The sequence below is a fragment of the Podarcis filfolensis genome, assembly GCF_964270895.1.
Source record: "Podarcis filfolensis genome assembly, chromosome: 1".
NCBI lineage: Eukaryota > Metazoa > Chordata > Lepidosauria > Squamata > Lacertidae > Podarcis > Podarcis filfolensis.
Window position 1 is genome coordinate 100,902,265 of NC_139604.1, and position 24,390 is coordinate 100,926,654.

Consider the following 24,390-nt stretch of genomic DNA (forward strand, 5'->3'; position numbering starts at 1 on the left):
TGTGTCTCTCTTTTCATCAAACAAAATTAATAAGGCAGGCTGGGAAATGCTAAAAAAAATAGACAGGTGTGCTTTGACTACATGCAAAAGCAACCATGTTTGCCTAAATTGCAGAACTCTAGCATCCATTGTATCTGAAAGTGGACCCTAAACCACAAAACCTTATACCTTAAAAAATGTATTAGTCTTTAAGAGTTAACACCCTGTGTAAGTCTTCATTTGACTTTGGTAAAAAGGCTCCATTGTTCACGGAACTTGCGTGATTCCTCCCCTAATTCCAAAGTGGAGGGGCTCAATAGGTTATCTTCAGATCTCTGATCTCTGCCATGACCTCCCTGGAAGGGAAACTTGTACCTGGGCCAGGAGAGATTGAACTGAGACTGAAGATGAAAAGATGTGATGATCAGATAGATGATTTAGCACCTTCAGGGACTGTTTCCTTAAGTTTGGTCTAACCATAAACTTTTCACCTCCATTGAGGGTTCCAGATTGTATGTGGATGTAAAAGCCTTTTGAAAAAAACTAAAACAAAGTTTGAAGATACATCTGCAGGGAAGTATTTCATGTAGATTGGGTGTAATGGTTGTTGTCAGGGGATAGAGAGCTTTGAGCTACTTAGCTGACAAGATAGCTCCCCTAGAGCATATTGAGGCTCTCGAGGAAGCTTGAATAGCAAGGGCAAAACACAGTGAATGTTATCTTCTATCTGTTGGCCTCTTGAGGCCAACCTCTGGGGATAAAATCTTTGAAAGCACCATGACTAGGGCATGTAGAAAGTGAACTTGTAACACGTTCAGAGTACCATGGAAAGCATATAAACATTTTACTAGGGTCCTCCATGTACTCTACCTTTGAGGAGGCTTTATCCTATCTCATCATGTAATCAAACACTTCTGAAAAATAGGCTACTGATCCTGTTTCATCCACTAGCTCGAGAGCTGTAAGCAAATTCTCTTTGTCCCCCTGATTAAGCTGAAGAGTTTTGATGCTTTTGACCAAAAGTCTGCTGGGAAACCACCTACTTGAATAGGTCCAACTTAGCAGACAACTGCCTCCATCTCCCTGATGCTTTCACTTGTTAATGTAGTCTGGGGTACTAAGGGGAAAACATCCCCCAAATGCAAGACCAGAGTGGGAAAAGGAACTAATGATCACACCCAGGTTTTCTTCTCCACCATCCTTGGAGACAGACAGACAGACAGAAGCTATACGTGGAAAACAAAGAAATGGGACTGCGAAATCCTTCCTTTGCATTGTGTTGAAGAATGAGAGACACAGCTATTGATGGGTTAGCTCTGCCTTCTTCAAATGTGCTTACAATGCTTGTGTGCTTACTCCAAGTAGGACTGGTGGAAGCTGCTTGATTCACTGTGTCAAGAAGCCAGTGGGCTAAGTCAGGATGGCATTTCTTCTGATTCATGGTAGGAGTGGGGGACAGAGACGTTCCCCATCTGGAGTTAGCTTAGGAAGACTGATTGCCTATCTGGCTAGTATTGAGGAGCTTACTGGCCTCATTGCATCTTTCAGTGCTCAACGGTACAATGCTACTGTTATGGTGCTTAGTGATGGTTTCATAGATTCTTCCAAGCGCAATGGTGGGGATGTGGCTTCCTGGGATGCTAAGGTATTTAGAAGGAAAAAATTAAGAGGTTGGGATTGAGTGACCACTGAGTTCTGTCACTTAACACCCAAGAGGCCAATTACTGCTGCTGGGCGGGACCTATTCTAAAGAAATTTATGGACTTGGCCCAGGAGCTTCATCTAAACTGTTTCTCTTATCCCATCCATACATCAACAGAGAATGTTTTCTTACTAGCAACCCATTTCTGTAGTTTAATGTCAGATGCACTGCTGAATGAAATTAATGTCTAGCAAAATGAATGGGTCTGGCTCAACATTCCATACACCTTTAATGTGAACTAGAGCTCCAAGTGAAGATTACGAAGTGGCAACTGCTCAAGCAATCTCCACTCTTCACAGTGGATGGGTTAAGGGAGTGGGGCCTACTGCTGTAAACATATCAGACACAGGACCTGGGATATTAAAGATTAGGCACACAGTAGGCACACAGCGGGTGGTGCTGTGGTCTAAACCACAGAGCCTAGGACTTGCCGTTCAGAAGGTCGGTGGTTCGAATCCCCGCGATGGGGTGAGCTCCCATTGCTCGGTCCCTGCTCCTGCCAACCTAGCAGTTCTAAAGCACGTCAAGTGCAAGTAAATAAATAGGTACCACTCCAGCAGGAAGGTAAACAGCATTTCCATGTGCTGCTCTGGTCTGGTTCGCCAGAAGCGGCTTAGTCATGCTAGCCACGTCCTGGAAGCTGTCTGCAGACAAACGTTGGCTCCCTCGGCCAGTAAAGTGAGATGAGCGCTGCAACCCCAGAGTCATCTGTGACTGAACAGTAAGGGGTCCCTTTACCTTTAGGGGAAGGCACACAAGCCCAAGAAGTGCTACCATGACTTACCTTGAAGATAACCTACATGATAATTGGCTTTTTGGGTATCAACTCAAAAACCATCCCTGTACTTTAAAGGGGCTTGAAGTAGTTAGAGCCAAAGTAGCTGATGCTCCTGTCATCCAACTGCTCACTCTGTGCAACTCTTCTAAAGAGTGTAGAGAAGAAGAGAGGCATCTTTTCATGGCTTATTATGAAGATGCATCTCTTGATTGACTCTTGGCAACTCTACACAGACACATAAAAATTGCTGTATAATTCAACACACCTAAGAGTGGCTTATTAAATATCCTAATAGGTCAGTTCCGAAAACAAAATCTTACCAGCAGTAATGCAACAAATGAGGCATTATAAGCACTTGGGGAAATGACTGTATTCTGGAATATTAATTATTCTAACCTCCAATAAGGGCACTTCCCTGCATTCAGTTTAAATAGTTGCCTTTGTTTGCTGACAACCCATTTTTGTATAGTGGATTTACAGCTTGATTGCTAAAGTGCTGAACTAGCAGTGATTGAAATCGGCTTGTTGTGAATGTTAAGAAAGAGTGCATTCCTCTGGTGAACTAAAAGCACCTGGAGATTAAGCAGTTGGTGCTATTGAAAGTAATTTATCTCAACATAATGGTGCATCAGTTCTATAGAAAAGGATATAATTTCATCATCAAGGTTAACCAAAATATGTCTGTATGTGTCATATCCTACTAATGCAATGCATAAACAGAATGGTATAGTGAGAATGATTACTGCCAATCTTACCTTTAAGTAATCTTACCTTTTTTTGCTTTGCATTCAGGTTTTGATAATAATGGTAAATGTATTATCTAAGTTTGTCAAGAAAGCAATGTTTTCACTGGGGTATTCCTGCATTGTAGGGAATTGGACTAGATTACCCTCAGTATCCCTCCCTACTCCAATTCTATGATATAAGCACTCGTGCCAGTGACGTATCAAAACACTGTGAACTTGACACTTATACAAGGATATAAGGCCTGATATTGCAAAGATATGTGTTGCTGATGTTATTCAATAATGTTAGATTCTACAGCTAAATTATGTGCAAAACCAATCTTCACTGTAAAAGACTATCATTCCATTTTATTTATATAAGAAAAACCCAACTACATTTACTAGTGAAGAATTACCATATTTGCAAGATAGGTTCTTTCAAATTAACACAAACCAGGAGTTATCCTTTATTTAAAATATTGCTGTGGTCAATAGGCTAGTCAGGCTAGCAAGATTTAAAACCACCTGACTATTTGTTTGCTGTGCTAGTAACAAGCTTACAACTATGAAGGATCTATGACTCTCAGGAGTGGCTTCAAGCAAACATTATGGGCCACAGGAAGAAGGGAGACATTTAACTCTGCAAGTGTGCAGAATGCCTTGTCTAAGAAGAAATACCAAAAACTACCAGATACAAAACTACCTTGAATCAGAAATGGTTTTGCATGGATTGCTTCTAAACAAATCAGCAAATGCAATTTAAAGAACTGATCTGGAGTTTAGTAACTAATGCTAAAATTCACCTGGCAAAGCTGCAAGGAACTGTAAATGTAATACATTGTAGGGCAAAGCAACTGGCTCATGGGACATAATTCATTAACAGCCACCTGCTATACAACTGACCTGATTTTTAAAAAACCACTGATATTTGGATCCCTTTTTGTACTTTTAGAGGAGTTTTGGAAACAGAACTGTGTAGTACAAGACCAAGTATTTTTATTTGAAGAAATAAAGCATTAGAATTCAAGGCACTATTCTGTATACCAACATAACAGAAGAACTAGTAAGCGGTTTCATACGCTGCAAACTTTTTAATGATTAATGTTGAGCATACACATTGGAAATCTTTTTTTAAACTTCAAACTGCAACAAGTTAAATAAATGTTTTTAATATACAAAGAAAATACAACCAAAAGTAAAACTTGCTTTAAAGTGGGCCTTGCACCAGGGATCAGTGTCTTTTAAAAGCTTTATTGTTGAGCTGCACGCACACACACATACACACATACAAGGATTTAATCTTTATAGCAGGGCATTTAGAAATCAAAATGTATTCCCACTTGAAATAATAATAAAAGGTTGTGCATGATTATACGCAAACACCCCCCCCAACACTAGCATACTCCTATAGTGCAGGCACCATGAAAGGAAGGAAAGGAAGGAAAGAAAGCTTGAGATGCCCAATGACTAAGTTTTATGGAAGCAGATTTCTGACCAGTTAGCTTAAAGCCAGCAAAACAGGGATCAGTGATGGCAACTGTAGTGTACAGGGTATTAAACACTAAACTTTACACAAATACACTGTTATAAATCTTGTATCAGTGAACACTGAAAATCGGCAGATCTGCTCTTTGGAACAGTCAAACATTTGCTTCAGCTTCTGGTTGCACAAGCCCTTGGAAGCATCACACAGTGTTCTTGCCTTTTTCTTGCTGGCTGTGTAATTCATTGGGATTTGTTTCATTAGCAGCTAACAATTTTTCCATGTGTTTCCAAAGCCTCATGGATGGGGTGGGGGAAAGGCAAGTCTCAGTAGAGCACAGCGTGGAGATTGTATTTTCTGCACATACAACACAAGAGGCTTCACTAGTTATCAATGCAAAACCAGTTTGTCATATCCTGTGTCCTATTCATCAGCTCAGTTGAGATGAAAGCCTTTCTCCATGGTAGCAGCTAGCAGGCGCTCTCGCATAATCTCTTCAGAAGAATACTCAGGCAACTTAAGGTAGTGCACACATGTATTCACAGATGGGTAACTTGCATCCGTAGCATCAACCTGTGAATAAAAATCCACAATCAACTTTTAAAATAGTGAGTGTAGTGCACGTTTTCTTTTCAATTCTGTGTTGTTAAAGGTAAGGTACCCCTGGCCATTAGGTCCAGTCGCGGATGACTCTGAGGTTGCGGCGCTCATCTCGCTCTATAGGCTGAAGGAGCCAGCGTTTGTCCGAAGACAGCTTCCAGGTCATGTGGCCAGCATGACTAAGCCGCTTCTGGCGAACCAGAGCAGCGCACGGAAATGCCGTTTACCTTCCCGCCGGAGCGGTACCTATTAATCTACTTGTCTGCCCCCCCGACAAGGTCTGAGGGACAGTGGACTGGCCCCTTGCTGGAAAAGTTTGCTGACCCTTGCATTAACAGGATCCATGAAGACCTCTGCCAAAGGCCTGACAGGCACCTTGTGGAGTGCAAGCCATTTTCTGAGTACAAATGTGTGAGCTATCTCAAAGACAAAACTTCATAAAAAATATCTAACACAACTTTGCTTAGATATATAGTCAAAACTTTTAAGAAATGGCCATACCTTGCGTACAACAGTGAGACGGGGATGTAGATTAGCCAGGCCTCCTGGGGGAAGTGTTGAACAGCCAGTTGTGAATTGCAGGAATGCTTTTCTTTCATCAGAAGACATGCCACACAAAACTCTAACGAACCTCAGGAATCCAGGACTAAAGCACAAAACAGAATGGATGTTAAATATACCTACAGTGTTGACTATGTGTTGCATAATCAAACCAGTGTTAAACTAGTGCATGAGCATGCACACACTGCATCTGCACATCACAATACCTTTGTTCTCGAACTTAATCCATTCCAGGAGTCCGTTCGACTCCCGAAACTGTTTGAAAACCAAGGCGCAGCTTCCGACTGGCTGCAGGAGCTTCCTGCACTCAATCAATCGGGAGCCACGTTGGACTTTCAGCTTCCAAAAATGTTCACAAACGGGAACACTTCAGGGTTTGCGGTGTTCAGGAGCCAATTTGTTTGACAACTAAGCTGTCCGGAAATCAAGGTACCACTGTACACCCTAGTTGTTAAGTGGTTCCCACTTCACTCTTCCTCTAGCACAAGCAACAAACCATGCACCTGGTTTAGCAGCATTACAGTCAAACTGGGAATTGTGGTTTGTTTTTGCTCCAAACCAACCATCATATGAAGCCAAAAGTGGTTTGTCTGGACTGAAACAAATCTTAAACCAAAGGCCACGGTTTGTTACTCAACTGCTCCATAATGAACTAAGTGTCAAATGGTTGACATAACCAAATGGCTTTTAATGCTTGTCTTTTACTATATTAAATTCCTAAATAAATCACCTTATCAAAAATTAGCATTTGAAGATAAAGATACGTCTGTAGGTAGACTTTATTTTTGTTCGGGGGCGGGGAGATTATTATTAAAGAAATGTTTGCCAAATATTACATGACTATGTTAGTATGTAAACATAGCATTTCCCTGTCTTCCTCTTTGCTGGCATGAAAGTTTATTTACTTATTGTGTGTTCACTCCTACAGCAGTCTCCTCCTCATTACCTACAGAGACCATGAAAACAGCATACAAGCATCTAGTTTCAAGTCTGCATGAGGTGGACCAATGCTCAGAACATTGTGAAGCAACACCTAGCCATGTACCGTATTTTTCGCACCATAGGACGCACCGGACAATAGGACGCACCTTGTTTTAGAGGGGGGAGAACAAGGAAAAAAAATTCTTCCGCTCTCTGCCCAGCACCCCTTCAGCGAAGCGGCAGGAGGCGCTGCGCAGAGAGTGGGAGAATTTTCCCCCTCTTGTTTTCCCACTCTAAAACAAGGTGCCGTTTAAGGTGCGTTCAGGCGGCTACCTTGGAAGCCTGGAGAGCGAGAGGGGTCGGTGCGCACTGACCCCTCTCACTCTCCAGGCTTCAGGTTCCTTTTGACCTGCTCTTTGGGGCTGGCGGGGGGAAGCCCACCACCAGCCCCAAAGAGCAGGTCAGGGAGCAGCGGAAAGGCGCAGCGGAGAGGCTGCTGCCATAGCCGCGCGTCACCTCTCCAGCCGGGAGAGAGTAAGCCGGGCTTCTTTAGCCCCACGCGCGCTCTCCCGGCTGGAGAGGTGGCGCAGCGGCTATAGAGGCTCCTGCCATAGCCGCGCGTCACCTCTCCAGCTGGGAGAGGGTCGTGGGGGGCTTCTTTAGCCCCGCACGCGCGCTCTCCCGGCTGGAGAGGTGACGCGCAGCTATGGAGGCTCCTGCCATAGCCGCGCGTCACCTCTCCAGCCGGGAGAGGGTCGCGGGGGCTGCTTTAGCCCCGCGCGCGTTCTCCCGGCTGGAGAGGTGACGCGCGGCTATGGAGGCTCCTGCCATAGCCGCGCGTCACCTCTCCAGCCGGGAGAGGGTCGCGGGGCTATGGCGTCTTCGCTCCATAGGACGCACACACATTTCCCCTTCATTTTTGAAGGGGAAAAAGTGTGTCCTATAGAGCGAAAAATACGGTACTTTTAAGCCTTATCTTATTTACCTTCCCCTGCCCAACACCCCCCCAAAGGAAGACAGATTGCACAACTGAGATGTACCCATGTAGACAAAAGTTCAGTGAACTATAAAAATCTGATTTTGTTTTATTACTGCACCAAACAGATCAAACCAAGTTGTTTGACAATAGTCCATTTACTGTGATTTTCTAAAAGTATTTTCTGCTTTCTTTTCATAATAGACAAATTACATTTTTAAATGCAGGGACCTATTAAACAGCACCTTCAAATGAATTGCTATAGTGAGGAGATGACAAAAGTTCCCTTTTATCTTGTGTTTTACACTTGTTATGTTTCTTCTCCACACCTTATGGAGGAGACCTGGTACATGTGAAGAAAAAAACCTTGCTTGTTCTAGCCAGCTTAATAATGAAGAATTCAGAGACAGCTTGATAGAACTATCCAGCCATAAACATCAATGTGGGAAAAGTGTCTTGAGCATGTAAGCCTGCCACCCACTGGGAGATCAGTGGCATATGCAAAGCTGTAGACACCCATTTGGATAGCAAGTGCTGCTCAAGCGAAGCACCACTGAGTAACAACGCACTCATATCCAGAGGAGTGTATGGAGTGTTAGGTGAGGGGTAGTACCTCTGGTGGGGGACATGTCATGCTACTTCTCGGGTAGCCTGTCCACCTTTGGTCCCCCACCCTGCACTCAGCTCTTACCGGAGGCTCCTAGAAGCTGTCAGGTGTAATTATCTAGATTGAATTTTCTGCACTTGCCACACATTTTCAGTGTCAACACCCCACAATTCCTTGTTGCCAAGTCCTGAAAGTAGCGCGAATATCTTGCCACTGGGTGAAGTACCTGTCTCGAGTGTAGCCAAGTTTAGGTTCTGTGTAGTTTATTATATCTTCAGCTGCCCATGACGGTGACTGATTTCCGCAAAGAATCATCTGCACTTCTTCATGACTGAAGGAACTCAGCTTTTCCATTGGAAAGACTCTGTTAAAGCCATCTTGAAATAAAAAGTAAAAAAGCATAAGCACGAGCTGAGAACCATGTTATGTTTGAAATTCCTTAACTGATAAATATTTCCTTTAAATGGTTAAACAGCCCATATATGCTAGTCAGTTACATACCTCTAAAAGCATCCATCTGTTTCTGTATGCCAGAATGCATGCAGAAGTCAAACATCAGATCCACGTACTCTTCTGCATTATCCATAGTAACCAACTGTAACGAAATCGATGTAAATAGACAGAGAATGTTTACATTACATCACATCACATCACTGAAGAATTTTGGGGAAATGAAGTAATATTTAACTCTCATATGAAGAATTTTTCCTCTACCTCATCTTCACCACCAGGCTTAAGATCCACTGCTGAAAAGCCATATACTCTAGAAGAAGGGCAAAACTGGAAATTCAGCCTGTAAGGTAGGAGATGGAATTAGTAGATACACAGCAATAGTGGAAGAAGACATGCTTTGCATGAAAGAGGGCCTAGATTCAATCCCTGGCATTTCCTGGAAGGGCTGGGAATTCTGTCTGAAACTCTGAAATGCTGCCATAAATCACTTTGCATCATATTGAGCAAGTTGGAGAAATGTTTTGAGTTTGTACAAGGCAGTTTGCTTTTCTCTTAAGTGGGAATTATCTCACAAAAATTGAAAATTCCAAACAGGAACACAGTAGAAACGATATGGATAAAGCACTTTAAAAAAAAATTCTCAGTGTATGTAACAAAATGTCTAAACATGCATAGGTCAATTTATTATTCCATAAGGCGGCCACATGTATACATGAGCAAAAGGGGGGAAGTGTAATCCCTTACCCTAAATCTTCTATGCTAAGAGAAGGTCCCGTTCCTGATGGGTTCTTCATCATTAGTTCCTGCAATTTAGTATTTTTCTCGTCTTCTGAAAGTCCTTTGTTGCTTAATATTAGACGTCTCTTTATTGCAAGGTCTTTAATTTCTTTTAAAAATCTTGCTCTGTGAGGGTTTACCAATTCAAAATCTTCCCACGTTAAAATCCCATTAAACCAAGCTGGGGGTTTAGGCTTTGGTGGATCAAGGATAAATTCTGATTTGGAATCTTCTTCAAAGCTTCCTACTGAGAGAGAATCGTGCCCCTCTTCCGTAGACGCCTCTGATTGACTTTCTGTGCAGTGCAAGTCTCTGTCACCCCGCGACTCATAAATCAATTTGCTCATATTGCTTTTAATGTCTCCCATGCACATGAGTTTAAAGAACGGCTTAGAAATAGGCAAGTCCACCAGTCTGTTGTCTTGGATGCATTTGGCTAAGAAAATCCCCAGAAAGTGAAAAAGTTTCGTTATTCTTTCAAGTTCATCACTATCCTGTGGAAATGGTGCTGTGAACAGACCACAAGATCGCTGTACATAATATCCTGGAGGTTTTAATCCACCACCTATATCCACCTGTTTAAAAAACAACAAAAAAAAAGTGAAGGAAAGTGTTAAGGTATTTAAAGAGATACACAAACAGAATGTATCTTATCAGCTCTGCTGACTGATTACAGAGACAAAATATACCTGACGCGATTCATCATCCGGAAAGTCATCATCGCAGAGCCATGCTCCCAGTTCTGTCCTCTGGAATTCTGCTGCCACCAGTGCGTAAAACTCCAAGGTGGGTCCCAATCCTGTTCCTTCTTCTCCCAGAAACTCCACCTGGAAACCAGAGACCACAACAATAGTACTAGCTGTCTTTTGGAATATATCTTTTCTAATAAACAACTGTGCTCACTTAACACTACACAAGTGAGAGACACAGTAAAGTATTATTTTTTAAGAGGAACCTATTTTACCTCTAGGACTGACTTTCTGTCTGCATGAATCTGCATTACATTTTCTGCCCACTCCATCAAGGATTCACCACGTGGAACTTTTACTCTTTCATGTTTAAGGCGCCCAACTCTGAATTCTCCTGGATCATCTCTTCGAACTGTGCCTGTAGTTCGCGTTCGCTCAACAGTGGCCTCACGTCGATTTTGCAGCCACACTATTGCTCTGATATCAGAAAAATTGCAGATACATTGCTTTAAAACTCATATGGATAATGACTCAGAAAAGCTTTTTAATGAGACCTTCCTTAGGCCACTGTTTGCTTTCAAAAAATGAGATTTTAAAAAAATACATAATCTATAGTTTATAAAATAACTAGGTTTAATTTTATTAATTTTAATATTGTTGATTTTATCATTGTTAATACCCTGCAACCTTAGGGTGAAGGATGGGTAAGAAATATTTCAAATAAAATAAATAAATAAATAAATAAATAAATGATATCCTTGCAACAGCACTGAGTTCAATGGGACAGGGTGCAGCAAGGCTGGGAGAACCATGGGTTGGCACTCCCTGTCTCCCACAGATGGCACACATATCTGCCACAAGCTACCCCCAAATCAACACCACCTCACCCTGCCCCATCCCAGCAAACACAACACTGCCACTGCTGCTCTGTCCCTTCCATCCGCAGACACTGTTGCTGTTGTCACAGCTGTGATCTCTTTTGTCAGTTGCTGTCATTTTTGCCAGAGGCTATGCTGGAGAACTGCCTCTGAAGACACACACACTCGTTCTCTCTTTCCTGGCTAGCTTTCCTCAGCCTCTGACACCAGTGTTTCCTTATTATCTTTCTGCCTCCTCCTAGGTTCTGGCCAACTGATTGACTCCTGTCATTCATCTGACCCTCAAACAGTGACATGCCTGCACTTAAATTCACTTCAGTCAAACCCTCTAACCAATCATAAGGTTATCCTTGGAATTCTGAATTCCCATTGGCCAATAACCAAGAATCAATTATTTTTAACAGAATGTGCACTAAACGTCCTCTCACAATTAGACATTTTCCATACTCCCAATTCACACAAAAGCTAGATTTTGTTGTTAATGGCCAGAATAGAAAATTTTGCAAATTTGTAACCAAAACACCTCTTGTAGCAGTCTAGTTGCTTCCTAGAAAAATGCTAGCTGAACCCCCTCAATACTATCGTTTCTGACTATAGTTAGAAATAAAAGACCAGAGTCCCCCACCCTCACAGTGTTAACCATTTTCAAACCAAACAGCATCCATATCATAACAGAATTCTTGTATTTAGGTTTTACTACCTAAAAATTCAATTTCTTCACAAGGAAACATTGATATTCCAAATACTGACATTAAAGAGATTCAATATTCTGAAACTGCAGCAAATAAGCAACTTGCTTGTCAGGTTTCTTACCTTGATGCCCCAAATGCTGTACATGTGAAATACAGCTGTCGAGTTTCGAATGGAATTAAGAAAGGGCACTTGCTAGTTATCTGTTCACACCAGTCTGGCAGAGCTCCGCTTGCTAGTGCCAATGGCTCCTGTAATTTAATACACCCACTGTTTAAAATGCAATGTCTGAAGAATACATACAAAATGTATGATGGATAAATAACTATTTATGCATTCATATTTTCCTACACACTCACCTTATACCACTAGTTTTTGTACTTTGTAAAAAAAACACAATTGTTGTAAATAGGATGGTCACAACTAAATAAAAATCTACTACTGTATGTTGTAGGAAATGGTTTGTTCTAAATGCATTCAAACGTCTCAATATATCATCGCCTAATTTGACACAAGGGTTCCCAAGGCGGGGGTGGGGTGGCAGTTTTTGTGGACATTGGGCTGTCAACCACCATTCTGAATAAAGATGGAGATTCAAAATGTGACTTTGGTGTGACTTCATCTGACCCAGGCTTCCTCAAACTTGGCCTTCCAGATGTTTTTGGCCTACAACTCTCATGATCCCTAGCTAGCAGGACCAGTGGTCAGGGATGATGGGAACTGTAGTCTCAAAACATCTGGAGGGCCGAGTCTGAGGAAGCCTGATCTGATCTTTGGCATGATGGGCCCAAACACCACTGATTTCAAACCTGGCAGAAAGGATTCTGAGGCAGGAGTGGCTGTTTTTGTTCATGTTGGGGTACCAACAGCCAGTTTGAATAAAGATGTCGGTCTGAAAGAGGACTCTGCCTGATTTTTGGCATTGTTGCTGTTGGCATCTGTCTGTGTCAAGAGACAATGGAGTCTGCCTCTGGGGGTGAAGTCAAACCACTGCGTTAGCAGCACTGAAGTTACTTCCCCAGGGCGCAAGCCTAGGCAGTGTGTAGGGAGATCCTGGGCTGCCCAGATGACAAGAACCCACTCTCGGCCTTGGGCTGTGGTGTGTTCACATAGTCCCAAACTTCACAAATTACACTATCCATTTTTTAAAAAAAACAATCCTGCTTTTTCAAATTCCAAGGCAACGTCAGCCACTCCCTGCTAGTACTAAATGAAGTAGTAGTTTTCCTAAATGTTAAGCTGTCATTTTTAATCACTGAATGTGTTGTATTCATTTATTTTCCAGCTTCCTCCAAGGTGTTCTAACTTATGGATAACCCACATCTCACCCCCATTTTTATCTGCAAAATAATCCAGAGATAGATTAGGCTGAAAGGAAGAAACTGTCCAAGTTCACCCAGTGAGCTTCATGGTTGAGTGAGAATTTGAATCTGGTGCCCACAGTCCAATGTTGCAGCCGTTAACCACACTAGACTTCATGCTTTTATAACAGTGCAATTTAAAGGAAATTCTAATTCTTTTATGACTTATGTCAGTAAAATCCTACCAATCTATGTTCAGTTTTCAAGATCAAGGCTGCAATTAATTGAACTGTACAACTGACTCAGCTTTGGATGCCTCACCAAAGCTCCCTTCCAGCACATGGCAAATTTCAGTATCAAGTACCATGGGCCATCTAAATAATGAAACAAAACCAGCAAATGAAGAAAAACCACATTCAAATAATTTTCACTGCTTCCTTTAAATAAGATGGTATTTCAGACTTCAACCATCTACAACAGCTTCTATGAAACTAAAGTGCCTCAGAAATAATCTCAATAATAAATATATATATTACCTCAATCTGTTGAAGAATTTTTGTGGTGATTTTTTTGCTTGTGAATTCATCTGGTGGGAAATTAAACTGAAGCTGTTCATCTCCTTCTGAAATTATTAATAGAAATGAATAATAATGTACTAATAATATGTTTCCTTTGTGGAAGCGTTTAGGTGGAAATGTATTACATCCTACTTACCTTCTTGAGAATTTCGAGTTGAATAAGGGTCACTTGCGACAATATACAAAATACGGAGCAACTGTAGAACATCTTCTACTCCACAGGAATTCTGTCCACTACCAGCTTTGGCTTGAGGCTGTTCTTTTATTGAACTAAGAATGTCTGAGTTCTGAAGTGTGGAAATAGCTCCCTGGCTCAAACTGGACTTTGATCCATGTTCACAAAAATCCTGTGTAAATAAATGAATGGAAGGAAAATAAATACATAGTAAAGGTTAGAATTGTGATGTAATTATTTTGAACTTTGAGATAGAGAAAATGTAAACATGGTTTGCATGACGCAAACACTGAGCCTTTAGCTGTTGTTAGGCACTATATTATTATTAATAATAATATAATACTGTGTCTATTCAAAAGCATACAAAACACTGGAGCTGGTAAAAGTTAAACATGAGGGTCACACATAAATGTATTTAACCAGAGTAAATTGCATTAGTCACACATCAAGTCCCTCTGTCAGGACTCATAATACGATGCAAAATAAAGCATAGACATTCCCCAAATCAATACTTTTAGATGCAGACATATACCTTGTATGCAGCTATGAGCTGGGAACAATTTCTGTTTTTCCTAATGCTTTTATTAGTGCCGGTTAATTTCCAGTGGCGCAGAAAGGCTGAATCCGCATTCTTCTGCAGGTAGGTTATCAAGTCATTCTTTGGTAATTCATCAGTGCCAAGGTACTGTTCCACATGCTCTATTGACCAGCAACCCTACAACAGGAACCACCAAATGTTGGTATTTCCTGGTTGTAAAGTTTGAAACATTTCACATGCACTACACACATTTCTTTAGGAACATGCATTTACAAACATTCTTTAACATATCTTCCATACAACAGAACTCAGTTAGTGTAGCTTTTTAAAAAAGCTGCTGCTTTTTTTTAAAGTGCACAAACTGCACAAAAATCTGTTGACAGCCACGTAAGTATTGAAAAGTTAAGATTTATCTCACCATTTTCCCACTTTCTTTCTCTTTATCAGAATCCTTCATTTCTCTGTATACAATTCTAAACATGAAAAGATTTAGAGTTATTTATGTACTGGCTTTCTACAACAGAACGCACTATTTCCAAATCAGTATGAATCTTGCGATATAATTTAAATTGTCTTCTGCTTACACTCTGCATACTAAAATAATTCTGAATGCTTTGCTGCTTGCCACACAAGAGTAGCATTGGTGAGTCAGCCAATGATGCTTCTTAATACTAGACTGGCAAAGCAACTGATACAACGCATTCCAAGAATTCAACTGCTGGCGCAACAGCTCTTGAATCTTGTTTTTAAATTCTTTAAACTATAAAAACCATTAATACATTTCGAATTACAGGCCACCTTGAAGCACAACTATTCATTTTGATGTAGCAAGTGCACTCTTTATGGTAAGAATTCTTTCATCGACACTTATTTGTTACAATTTCAAAAACAGTGTAAGAACCCTAACATTGAAATGTTAAGGCAGGGAAAAAGAAATGATGCCAATGTTTACATAAGACTACCACTATCCAAACACTACTGCCGCACAACCATCATCCACAAGATAAGAGATGACATAGCAGCAGTTTTTGATATATATTGTAAATACACATTGCAAAAAATGCAGCCTTAGACTGTTTTAGATACAGCATCGGATTTTAAATGTCTTACGTGTATGTTGGCTCCCAAATTCGTCTAAGCTTATCAGATTTCACGTTGCCATTGCAGGAAAGTTGTAGCAATTTTTGAACATAGTAAAAGATAGTTGATCGAAAATTTGTTAGGGGCAGCTCAACCTCGCGAGATGTACCAAGGCCTGTAACTTTCAAGGTAAGCGCTAAACGGGGAGATGGTGTACACTCAACTTCTTCCAGTAGTTCCAAATGGGGTGTTCCTGTAATCAGTGATAAATCAGTGCAATGAGTAATAGGTTTTTTAAAGTCTGTAACAGCTTTCAACATATCACATATACTTCATGATATCACAATTCTTATGTAGACCTGAAAATAAATTCAAAGTAAAGGCATTTGAAATTTCACAAGGGGGAGGAGGAGAGAATAAGCATTTCAGCTTTGCCCTGTTACCCTTACATGGTACCTGACTCACTCATTCAAATCTCACGTGCTTCAGACCCCAGCTCCTTTCTCCATTCAGCATCTCATTCTCATCAGCTTCTTCACTGTGAAAACAGTGTGTGTCCCTCCCCTGCTACAACCTAGATTTGTGAAGGGAGAAAGTTTGGGAAGGTGCTAGGTATCTTAGCATGTCCTCCCCCAACCTAGTTGTGTCTCTCCTCCTCCAATCTTGTTCTTCTCTTAGGTTCTCTGTCATTCTGGTGTATTTGTGTAATATATATTTATACTTCGCACATGGTTTTTCAAACAACTCATGGATATACCTGGGGGAGGGATTTCAAGATCAGTTGTCTGTTGAACATTAGTACGACCAGGTCTAGGATCAAACGCAGGTACTAAAGCAGAAAACTGACGTTTCAAAACATAATCATCATCCCATGTTCTTCTACGTCCTCCTTTTGTTTCGTACTCTTCTTCTTCCTATTATGTAACAAAAATGGCAAAACGAACAAAAAAGTTATTTTCCTTTTTTAAACCCACACTGGATAGACAAGTACAAAAACTATCCATTGCTGCTGCTGTTGTTAATTACTAATTAATTAATTAATTAATTAAATTTGTATGCTGCCCTTCACCTGAAGATCAAAGGGTAGTTCACAAGATGAAAATACAAAATGAGAACTCAAAATACAAAATGAAAGAACAAAAAACCAATAACCCCTCCTCCCACAAACACATTTGAAAGGCCATAGAATGTCCAATCAGCCAAAGGGCTGGTTTAAGAGAAACATTTTCACCTGGCACCTAAACATATGTAAGTACGGCACTAGGTGAGCCTCCCTGGGGAGAGAATTCCACAAATGGGGAGCCCACCACAGAAAAGGCCCACTTGTGTTGCTGCCCTTGGGTCTCTAAGAGGGCCTCAGATGATGATTGGAGGTTTGGGTCAGTCCATACGAGGAGAGGCAGTCACTGAGGTATTGCTGTCCTGAGGCTAATAGTAAATTTTATTTATATCCCACCCTCCCCAGCCATAACCGGGCTCAGGGCAGCTAAGATCAAAATATAAATACATTAAAACATAAGATTCAACAATCAACTTTAAGGCTTTATAGGTCAAAACCAGCACTTTGAATTTGGCTTGGAAACAAACTGGCAGCCAGTGCAGTTGGGGCAGGATCGGTGTAACATGCTCGAACTATTTTGCCTGGGTGAGCAACCTGGCAGCCAAATTTGGAACCAGCTGAAGTCTTCAGAGATGGTTGTTTAATTTGGGTAAGCCATGAGAATAGCATGAGAATAGCTAAGTATAAGTAAACAAACTGAACTTGCTGTACACTGTAGATTCTCACCAACACTTTCAAAAACTTAAAGCAGGGGTCAGCAACCTAAGGCCTATGGGCCGGAAACGGCCCATGAGCCACACCTGAACCCCGTGGCGCTGGGGCTTGCTTCCGTGACACCGGAAATCGCGTCTGCACACGCGCAGATGCCTGAAATTATGGGCACACGCACTCACTCACACACATGCACAATCCGGCCCACATAGGGATCTCTGCAGGACCAATCTGGCCCAGGCAAAGATAAACCTTGCTGACCCCTGACTTAAAGCATCAATGCTATCCTGTTTAACTTACTTAAAATGCACAAACATAGCTGTCACTTATTTAGCCAAATTTACAGAGGAAATTATGTGAATTCTCATCCTAGATTCTTTTCTGCAGAATCAAAACTCAAGTTAATCTGGCATCTACAATTCAGATTTCTAATGTAGATCACATATATGCAGTATTTTTGTGGGTGTGACGGTATTCACCAGTATGAAGTACCAGCATCTCCTCTTAGGCTGTGCATGGCAGCCACTTTGTAGTGGCACCCATAGAAAAAATATCAAAATACAAGTAGCACCTCATTTTTAATCCCCCAAATCGCTACATATAAGCATACAGCTACTCAAGACTGTTTGCAGCCCATATGCCATATCCAAGGCAACCTCAGATAATTTGACATTGATATAATGGAATGGGGGAGAGAAAGTACCAAACTGGACATTTATTGTATTAGAATCTATTTACATAATCTGTTATTTAGGGGTTTCTTTCAGCATTCCACTGAACTAATAATATGAGGGCTGTTATCATTTGATCTGTAAACAAGGTAGAACTTTTGTAATAAGCCACTGAAATGACAACAAGCTGCTGCTGCTGCTTTAAAAATGGACAAGTTCTCTAAATTGACAAAACTGGTCCACAATGAACAACCTATACTATACTACAAGTTCAGGAGAGTAAAAGGTTTTTTGATATGGTCCCCAAATAACTGCAGATCAAACAATATTGTAAAAATAGATATGCACTGTACCATAACTTCTTCATACTCTTGATCTTCTTGATTGTCATCTTCATTTTCGTCATCCTCTTCATCTGGCTCAGGTAGATCTTCATCATCATCTAACTCCGCTAACAGAGTGCTGGCCCGACAGCTATCAAGAAAATCTACACAGAACACACACAAACCACACACTAAGAACTCAGTTGCTTGTTGTTTGCTTTAAAAAAAAAAAGGCTGTAAGGATGAAGACTGATTTTGTTCTATAAATTCAAAGCAGGAACAGGAAAAAGAGGCTCAAGACAGTAGAGAAGAAACCTATTTAAGGAATTTTGACAAAGGGGGAAAGCATTTCAGAAAACAACCTGAAAAGGAATGGGAAACTATTTGGAATAAGGTAAGATACTCAGACAAACTGATTCCATTTGTAAGCACAAACCATTAGTTGAAATGGATAGCAAGCCAATAATTTTGCTGCTATAGTTGCAATACATGTTTCATAGAACTTATTTCCTTTCATTTTCAAAAACATCATATAATATTAGCAAATTATCTCATAAACCACTTTCATTCCTGTAGCAATGTGTCAAACCATGAAAAAAGAAAAACCACAGGAACACCTCTAAAATAGCAGTATTCCAAGTTCTACAATGACAACTACTAATACTGGTACATAGCAGGCCTTCAACCATTCATGAAGGACAGGTTTCCATTTCTTGTTCTGTATTCAGAGCACCCAAAGAACTGCAGGTACATTGCTAACAGCACTGAACCCACAACTGTAATGACACATGTAATACCTACAGTTTCAAACATGGAAGGATGGGTTTTTTTCACTTTGAAAGCAATTATCAGTCCCATCAAAAACATAGCAATGTACATCTGCCTACATTGCAGGAGCAAGGCAAGAAGGGAATTGGAAAATGATGCTTTGTTTCCTATACAAGCAGAAATTGTGCATATATAAAAATCCTAACTCTAGGAAAGTCAGAAACTGCACGTTTTTTACATACAATTTATGTTCATACGGGATGCTTGTCACATATGAAGTAGTCTAAATCCCAATACAGCATAATCTCCTGGTTTTATAGGAGGCATTTTTGCATTTCATGAGTCTTTAACTTTCTTAAAAAATATTACGGGCTCATGAGATCATGCAAATGGGACTAACCAACCAGAAAGTCATCATTAAGCTTGACCTCCCATAACATCTGAACCTGGGATACTGGCTTCTTACTCTCTAATAACCATGCTCTATGGAGATTTTAACAATATATTCATAATTCAAAACTAATATGGCAAAAACAACAACTCCTCAGGGATAAAAAAGACAAACTGCTACTCTGATAATCACTTATACCTCAAATATGGCAACTAGCACTCAAAGCAAATTGTAAGACAACTTTCTAAAGTTGATGGCATTAGAACATCAGCCTAAAAGCATCTTTAACAGATACATGAATATATTTGAGAGATGCTTATAACTTTCAAATTCTGCTTCATACTGCAGTCTAGGAATTCAACAGATACTTCCAGACTAAAAAAATAATTCTAATTCTAAATTCTAATTTGCAAATGCCCACATAATTTCTTGAATCGGTCTGTACTCTGAAAGGATGCCTTTCCACAGCCAGCGGCATGCAGCATTTCCCAGTGGCTTCTGCTGATACATTGTGAAGTATACATTACAATTTCCAGCACTGTCTAGGTTCATTCCCCCAAGAGCTTGATATTATTTCCATCCCTTAATTCTACCATTCCCTTTTGTCCCCAACGCTTCCCCGAGTACTTCCTTTTCAGCTCCTAACTCAAATGGAATGTATCCATGCCAATATGCAATAAACCCTTTGAGGATTCTTACATTTATTCTACAGTAATAAAGCCTTTTGTTGGGAATCTTAGCACATCCATTTTGTGTGCAGTCACCCCTAAGTACCAAACAGGAAATGGGAAAAACTAGCACTCTCTCTGCAGAGCTTTTCCTTCAACCAATGATCCAGCGGTCATCTGTGCAGTCACACAACTTGTTACTATCCGTGTACAAATAACAGCTAGGAACATCCTAGAACTCTAGCTAGTGTAGCAGATTAGGTGAGCCCATCCTACCATTCCATCTCCTAGAACATTGCATTTTTCTGTGTGTGCTCTAAAGGGATGAATGACAATCTTCCCACTAAGTTCTCTTCCTACTGCCATGAAAGCAGCAGCAGCTCATGTAACTTTTTTTTGCAGCCATCGCCTAAAAAAGCTCTTCATTTTTAATGCTATACTTCTGCCCCTCCCATAATCTGGGCCTTCAAATCTCCACTATAATGTCTGAAAGACACGTTACTATTCAGACTTTTCCTGCACATATATGATGCAACTGACTATTTTAAAGAACTGCTTCAGCCATGGCAGGAAAGTTCTGGCCTCCAACAACTCTGACTGTTGCATGAGTCTCTTAGGAGAAGAATATAATGTTGATCCCTGTGCTTACTGCAAGAAATACACCAAGAAACCTAACAGAACCCATTTGGCCAAACTCCAAATCTCTCTTTGGGAATAAGCATTAGCAACCCAAGGAGTTTCTGCTACTAAGACATCATCCTGCAATTTTCCCCACATGGAAAGCTATTTGAAATGACCTCTGTGTGAAAATGATGCAGTTAAGCTTCTGTAGGTCTTTACTATTTCAAAGCAAATGTGTGTATGCCAAGCTGTTTTGTTCGTTTCCCCATAAAATTGACTACTTATAAGCATGGCACCAGGTGTAAATGTTTCTCTGTAACCAGGCCTTTGGCTGATTAAACAATCTATGGTCTTTTAAATGTTTGTGGGAGGAGAGTTATTGGTTTATTTCTGTTTCTCTGTTATATAGTTTGTGGTCTCATTTTGTATTTTTATACTGTGAACTGCCCTTTAATCTGTGAATGAAGGGTAGTATAAAATTAATAACAATAACACTGGCCAGGTTTAGACCTAATGAACCCAGTTCTCAAGGTCATGTTGGGGGACTTCTGTAGGCTTGTGTGCTCTCTTCTTTCCTGACACATGCTTCCTCTTCTATTTATAGGATTTTCCTAGAGTTTGCTGACATGTTGAAGCTGGCAAACTAGGGATAGCTGCCACTGAATTATGGTTTGCCATGTGATTTCACAGTTGTGTTTGTGATCCATTATCAGTACACCAGTACAGCTGACTGGAGATTTTGCCTGTGACAAGGGACCAGGCTAATGCACATGAAACAGTGAATGTGCTGTGGAGATGTGAAGTATTATTAACTGTCAATGCCTTTCAACCGAGAATTTTGACAACGGTTCTAAATTCATACATGTGAACTTTGATCCATAATGTGTTCTTCTATCTGACTATTCCACCCATAGGAGGCAACTCCTAGGGGCCAAGCTCCCTTAAACCCCCCATAACATATCTGAGGGGGCTGAACCCAAATTTGATGGGCATTGCCATTCAAATGGTGTGCATACACCATGTCTTGTGATCAATTATGCAGGATGGGCTTACCTGGGGACCCCAAATATTTTATTCAAGTTGGCATCCCTGTTCCCACCCAATTCTGGATGGTCCACCAAACCCCAGAAGTCACTTTTGGAGGGAGGGGAGGTGAGCAGGGGTTGCAAATGGAAGGTGGGAAAGTCTCATTGCACAAATGAAATTATGCTCACACAAATTTGGATCTAAGCCACTGTTTTCAATGTGAACTTACTTCACAGAATCAATAACTGCAGCACACCATACTGAAAGACTAGACATAACAGTGATATAATACATATATATATCTGGATTTCTGAATTTTTAGAAGTTTTCTTAATAGGCTAAGACATTCAAATCAGTTGTCCTACATTTTAAATACCTTTATACTGAAATGCTATATAAAAATATCATAAATACAAAGAATGTAGAGGATTGTGAAGAGCTGATGTTTATAGAAAAGATGACATTGGGAATAAAAGCCTTTGCTGGGGAACCCTTTATGTAACTAGTAACAGGGTAAACAGCTCCGTTATTTGATATGCTTTAGTAATGAAATAACTAAGTGAGAAACCCATAACAAAAGTAAAGGTGAAAACAGAAAATTATTAATGGGAAATCTGCTTATGTTCATTTAAAAATGAAACTTACCATATAAAGAATATTCTGCTTCCTGACCTGTATCGCTCTCACTAGATGTTGATGTTAGGCTAGTAGTTAGAGTGTTACTAAGTGACTGACCAACAGATAAAACTGTAGTTGCTGTGGCTACATTGCTGCTGCTAGTAACACTGGATGTAGACATGGTCACTGTTGATGTGGTACCAGTTGTAGTCAGATTAGGAAAACTTTGGGCACCCATTAGAGGAGAAGCTATAGATAAAGATATGGTAAGATAAAATAAATGATCCAGAGTAGAACAGTTTGCATTCATGAGTGCTTCAATGTGTTTCAATATTTTAAATAGTCACCAAGTCTATCTTATTCATCAGTGCAGAATTACAGGCCAATGCAAGAAAGGGCTTCAAGTAAAACAAAAGACCAAAATAGAAATCTGCTTGTGTTGAAGCAGCCCACATTCTAGTTTTGAACAAGTACTACGATAAGAGCTAAGTGAATGTAATGCTGCTTCAATCTAGGCAGGAAAAACTGTCACTCCAAGAGAAGAGTCAAACAGAGATTCTGTTAGAGTGATGACATTTGTGCCTCTAGCAATAAGAGGAACATACCACCCACTAAGGGGTGGTCCTACTGCCCTTTGGAGAATACTGAACACATATGTTGGTCCTCCAGAGATTAAAGAGTGAGTTCAGCACTGCTTTTGGAGAGCCCTTTCCCTTTCTGAGCAGATTAGCAGAACAGTTGCATTAACAAATTCCTCTTGGAAGCGGAGGGGAGGACAGGAATGCTTTCAATGGGAACAATAATCTTTTGTTTAATTTCCATGAATAAATTTGAACTTTTAAACAGGATTGTCTTGAATAGTTGCTGTAAATAGATCAATCCAAGATATAGTCTCACATTTTCAAAAGCATTGGTAGTAATTTAACTAATATAGAATGAACCAAGAATCATCTAATTTTCTTTATCTGCTTTGGGTCCCAGGTGTGCAAGCAACTGTGTGTGTGGTTTCTCCCTCTTTTCTGAGAATGCCAGAATGCTCTTTTAAAGGAAGAACAAACATCTCAAATCATGCTTTCTTAGTGCATATATACATCCCAATCCAAACTAAAATCAAATTATGGTTTCAAGTTCTTACTTGGTACCACTTGAAAATCATGATTTGCCAAATAGTTTAAGTTCAAGCATCACAACAAACTTGGTTTAGGTTTGCAAACTATGGTCTGGTATTACATTTGGACCATCTCACTACTGACTCTAGTGAGTTAATCCATTTTATTAGCGCTTATCATCGATAATATGGGGTGGAAAAATTAAACACAGTAAAATAATTATATAGAATAAAACTATGTTTTACTAAACTCATCTTAGTTCAAATAAGTTTTCAGTCATGTTTCAACTCATTTTTTAAATATAAACATGAAAAAATGGATTTTTACAATATTCTCTAAAGTGCAAAGAATAACATTTCCAAATAAAGGGAAAGGTGAACAGCAGTTCCCACAAATGTTCAAGTAATAAGGGCAGCAGTTCAGTTTCCAATGCACACGCTAGTTGGCTATTCTTTTCCCATTTCATATCAGGCACTGCTCACCACATTTAAAAAAAGGACTAGAATGGCTGCACTTCCATGGCTCAACCCTCTGCCAAGCATGGACCATAGTTGACAAAAGACAAAATAGAGAAATAACTTGTCATCTTATTCTTTCAATATAAAACTAAATCAGCAGTATCTCCTTAGTCTATCTAAAGAAGCCCTTTGTCTACATTCTTAACATTTTAGCTTTGTAGCAAGAAATTGCAGTAAAACATAGAAACAAAAATAAATGGCAGCACATATAAACCTGTGTTTGTAACACTCATTTGTTCTTTAAAAGTATGAGCAATTTTAAGACAACACTGTTTTCCCTAAGCTTTTTACCTATTTCAGATGAATGAAATTTTTTTCAATATTTTGAAGAGTGAGAATATAAGCACCAGAGTTTCCAAATTAATTCAGATTCAAGTACAACATTCTAAGCAAATTTCTATGAGACATGCATTTA

At 40.1% G+C, this 24,390-nt stretch overlaps 1 protein-coding gene across 50 annotated transcripts in view; it reads right to left on the reverse strand.

Annotated features, from left to right (window-relative positions):
- Positions 1-4,260: 4,260 nt before the first annotated feature.
- The window catches only part of HECTD1 (HECT domain E3 ubiquitin protein ligase 1), a 53,334-nt gene continuing 33,204 nt past the window's right edge, over positions 4,261-24,390 (reverse strand). For 10 of the 50 annotated variants that reach the window (XM_083608187.1, XM_083608173.1, XM_083608181.1 and 7 more), the window contains 16 exons: positions 22,376-22,597; positions 18,287-18,420; positions 16,249-16,405; positions 15,522-15,744; positions 14,830-14,884; positions 13,835-14,045; positions 13,657-13,742; positions 11,943-12,070; positions 10,527-10,728; positions 10,252-10,389; positions 9,530-10,137; positions 9,047-9,125; positions 8,834-8,927; positions 8,559-8,709; positions 5,769-5,913; positions 4,261-5,240 (listed from right to left, as the gene is read on the reverse strand). In XM_083608187.1, coding sequence (XP_083464313.1) covers positions 5,103-5,240; positions 5,769-5,913; positions 8,559-8,709; positions 8,834-8,927; positions 9,047-9,125; positions 9,530-10,137; positions 10,252-10,389; positions 10,527-10,728; positions 11,943-12,070; positions 13,657-13,742; positions 13,835-14,045; positions 14,830-14,884; positions 15,522-15,744; positions 16,249-16,405; positions 18,287-18,420; positions 22,376-22,597 — 2,771 coding nt within the window. In that variant the 3' untranslated portion in view covers positions 4,261-5,102. Of the gene's footprint in view, positions 5,241-5,768; positions 5,914-8,558; positions 8,710-8,833; positions 8,928-9,046; positions 9,126-9,529; positions 10,138-10,251; positions 10,390-10,526; positions 10,729-11,942; positions 12,071-13,656; positions 13,743-13,834; positions 14,046-14,405; positions 14,589-14,829; positions 14,885-15,521; positions 15,745-16,248; positions 16,406-18,286; positions 18,421-22,375; positions 22,598-24,390 lie in introns of all 50 variants that reach the window. The other 40 variants (XM_083608205.1, XM_083608199.1, XM_083608203.1 and 37 more) reach the window with 7 other exon arrangements.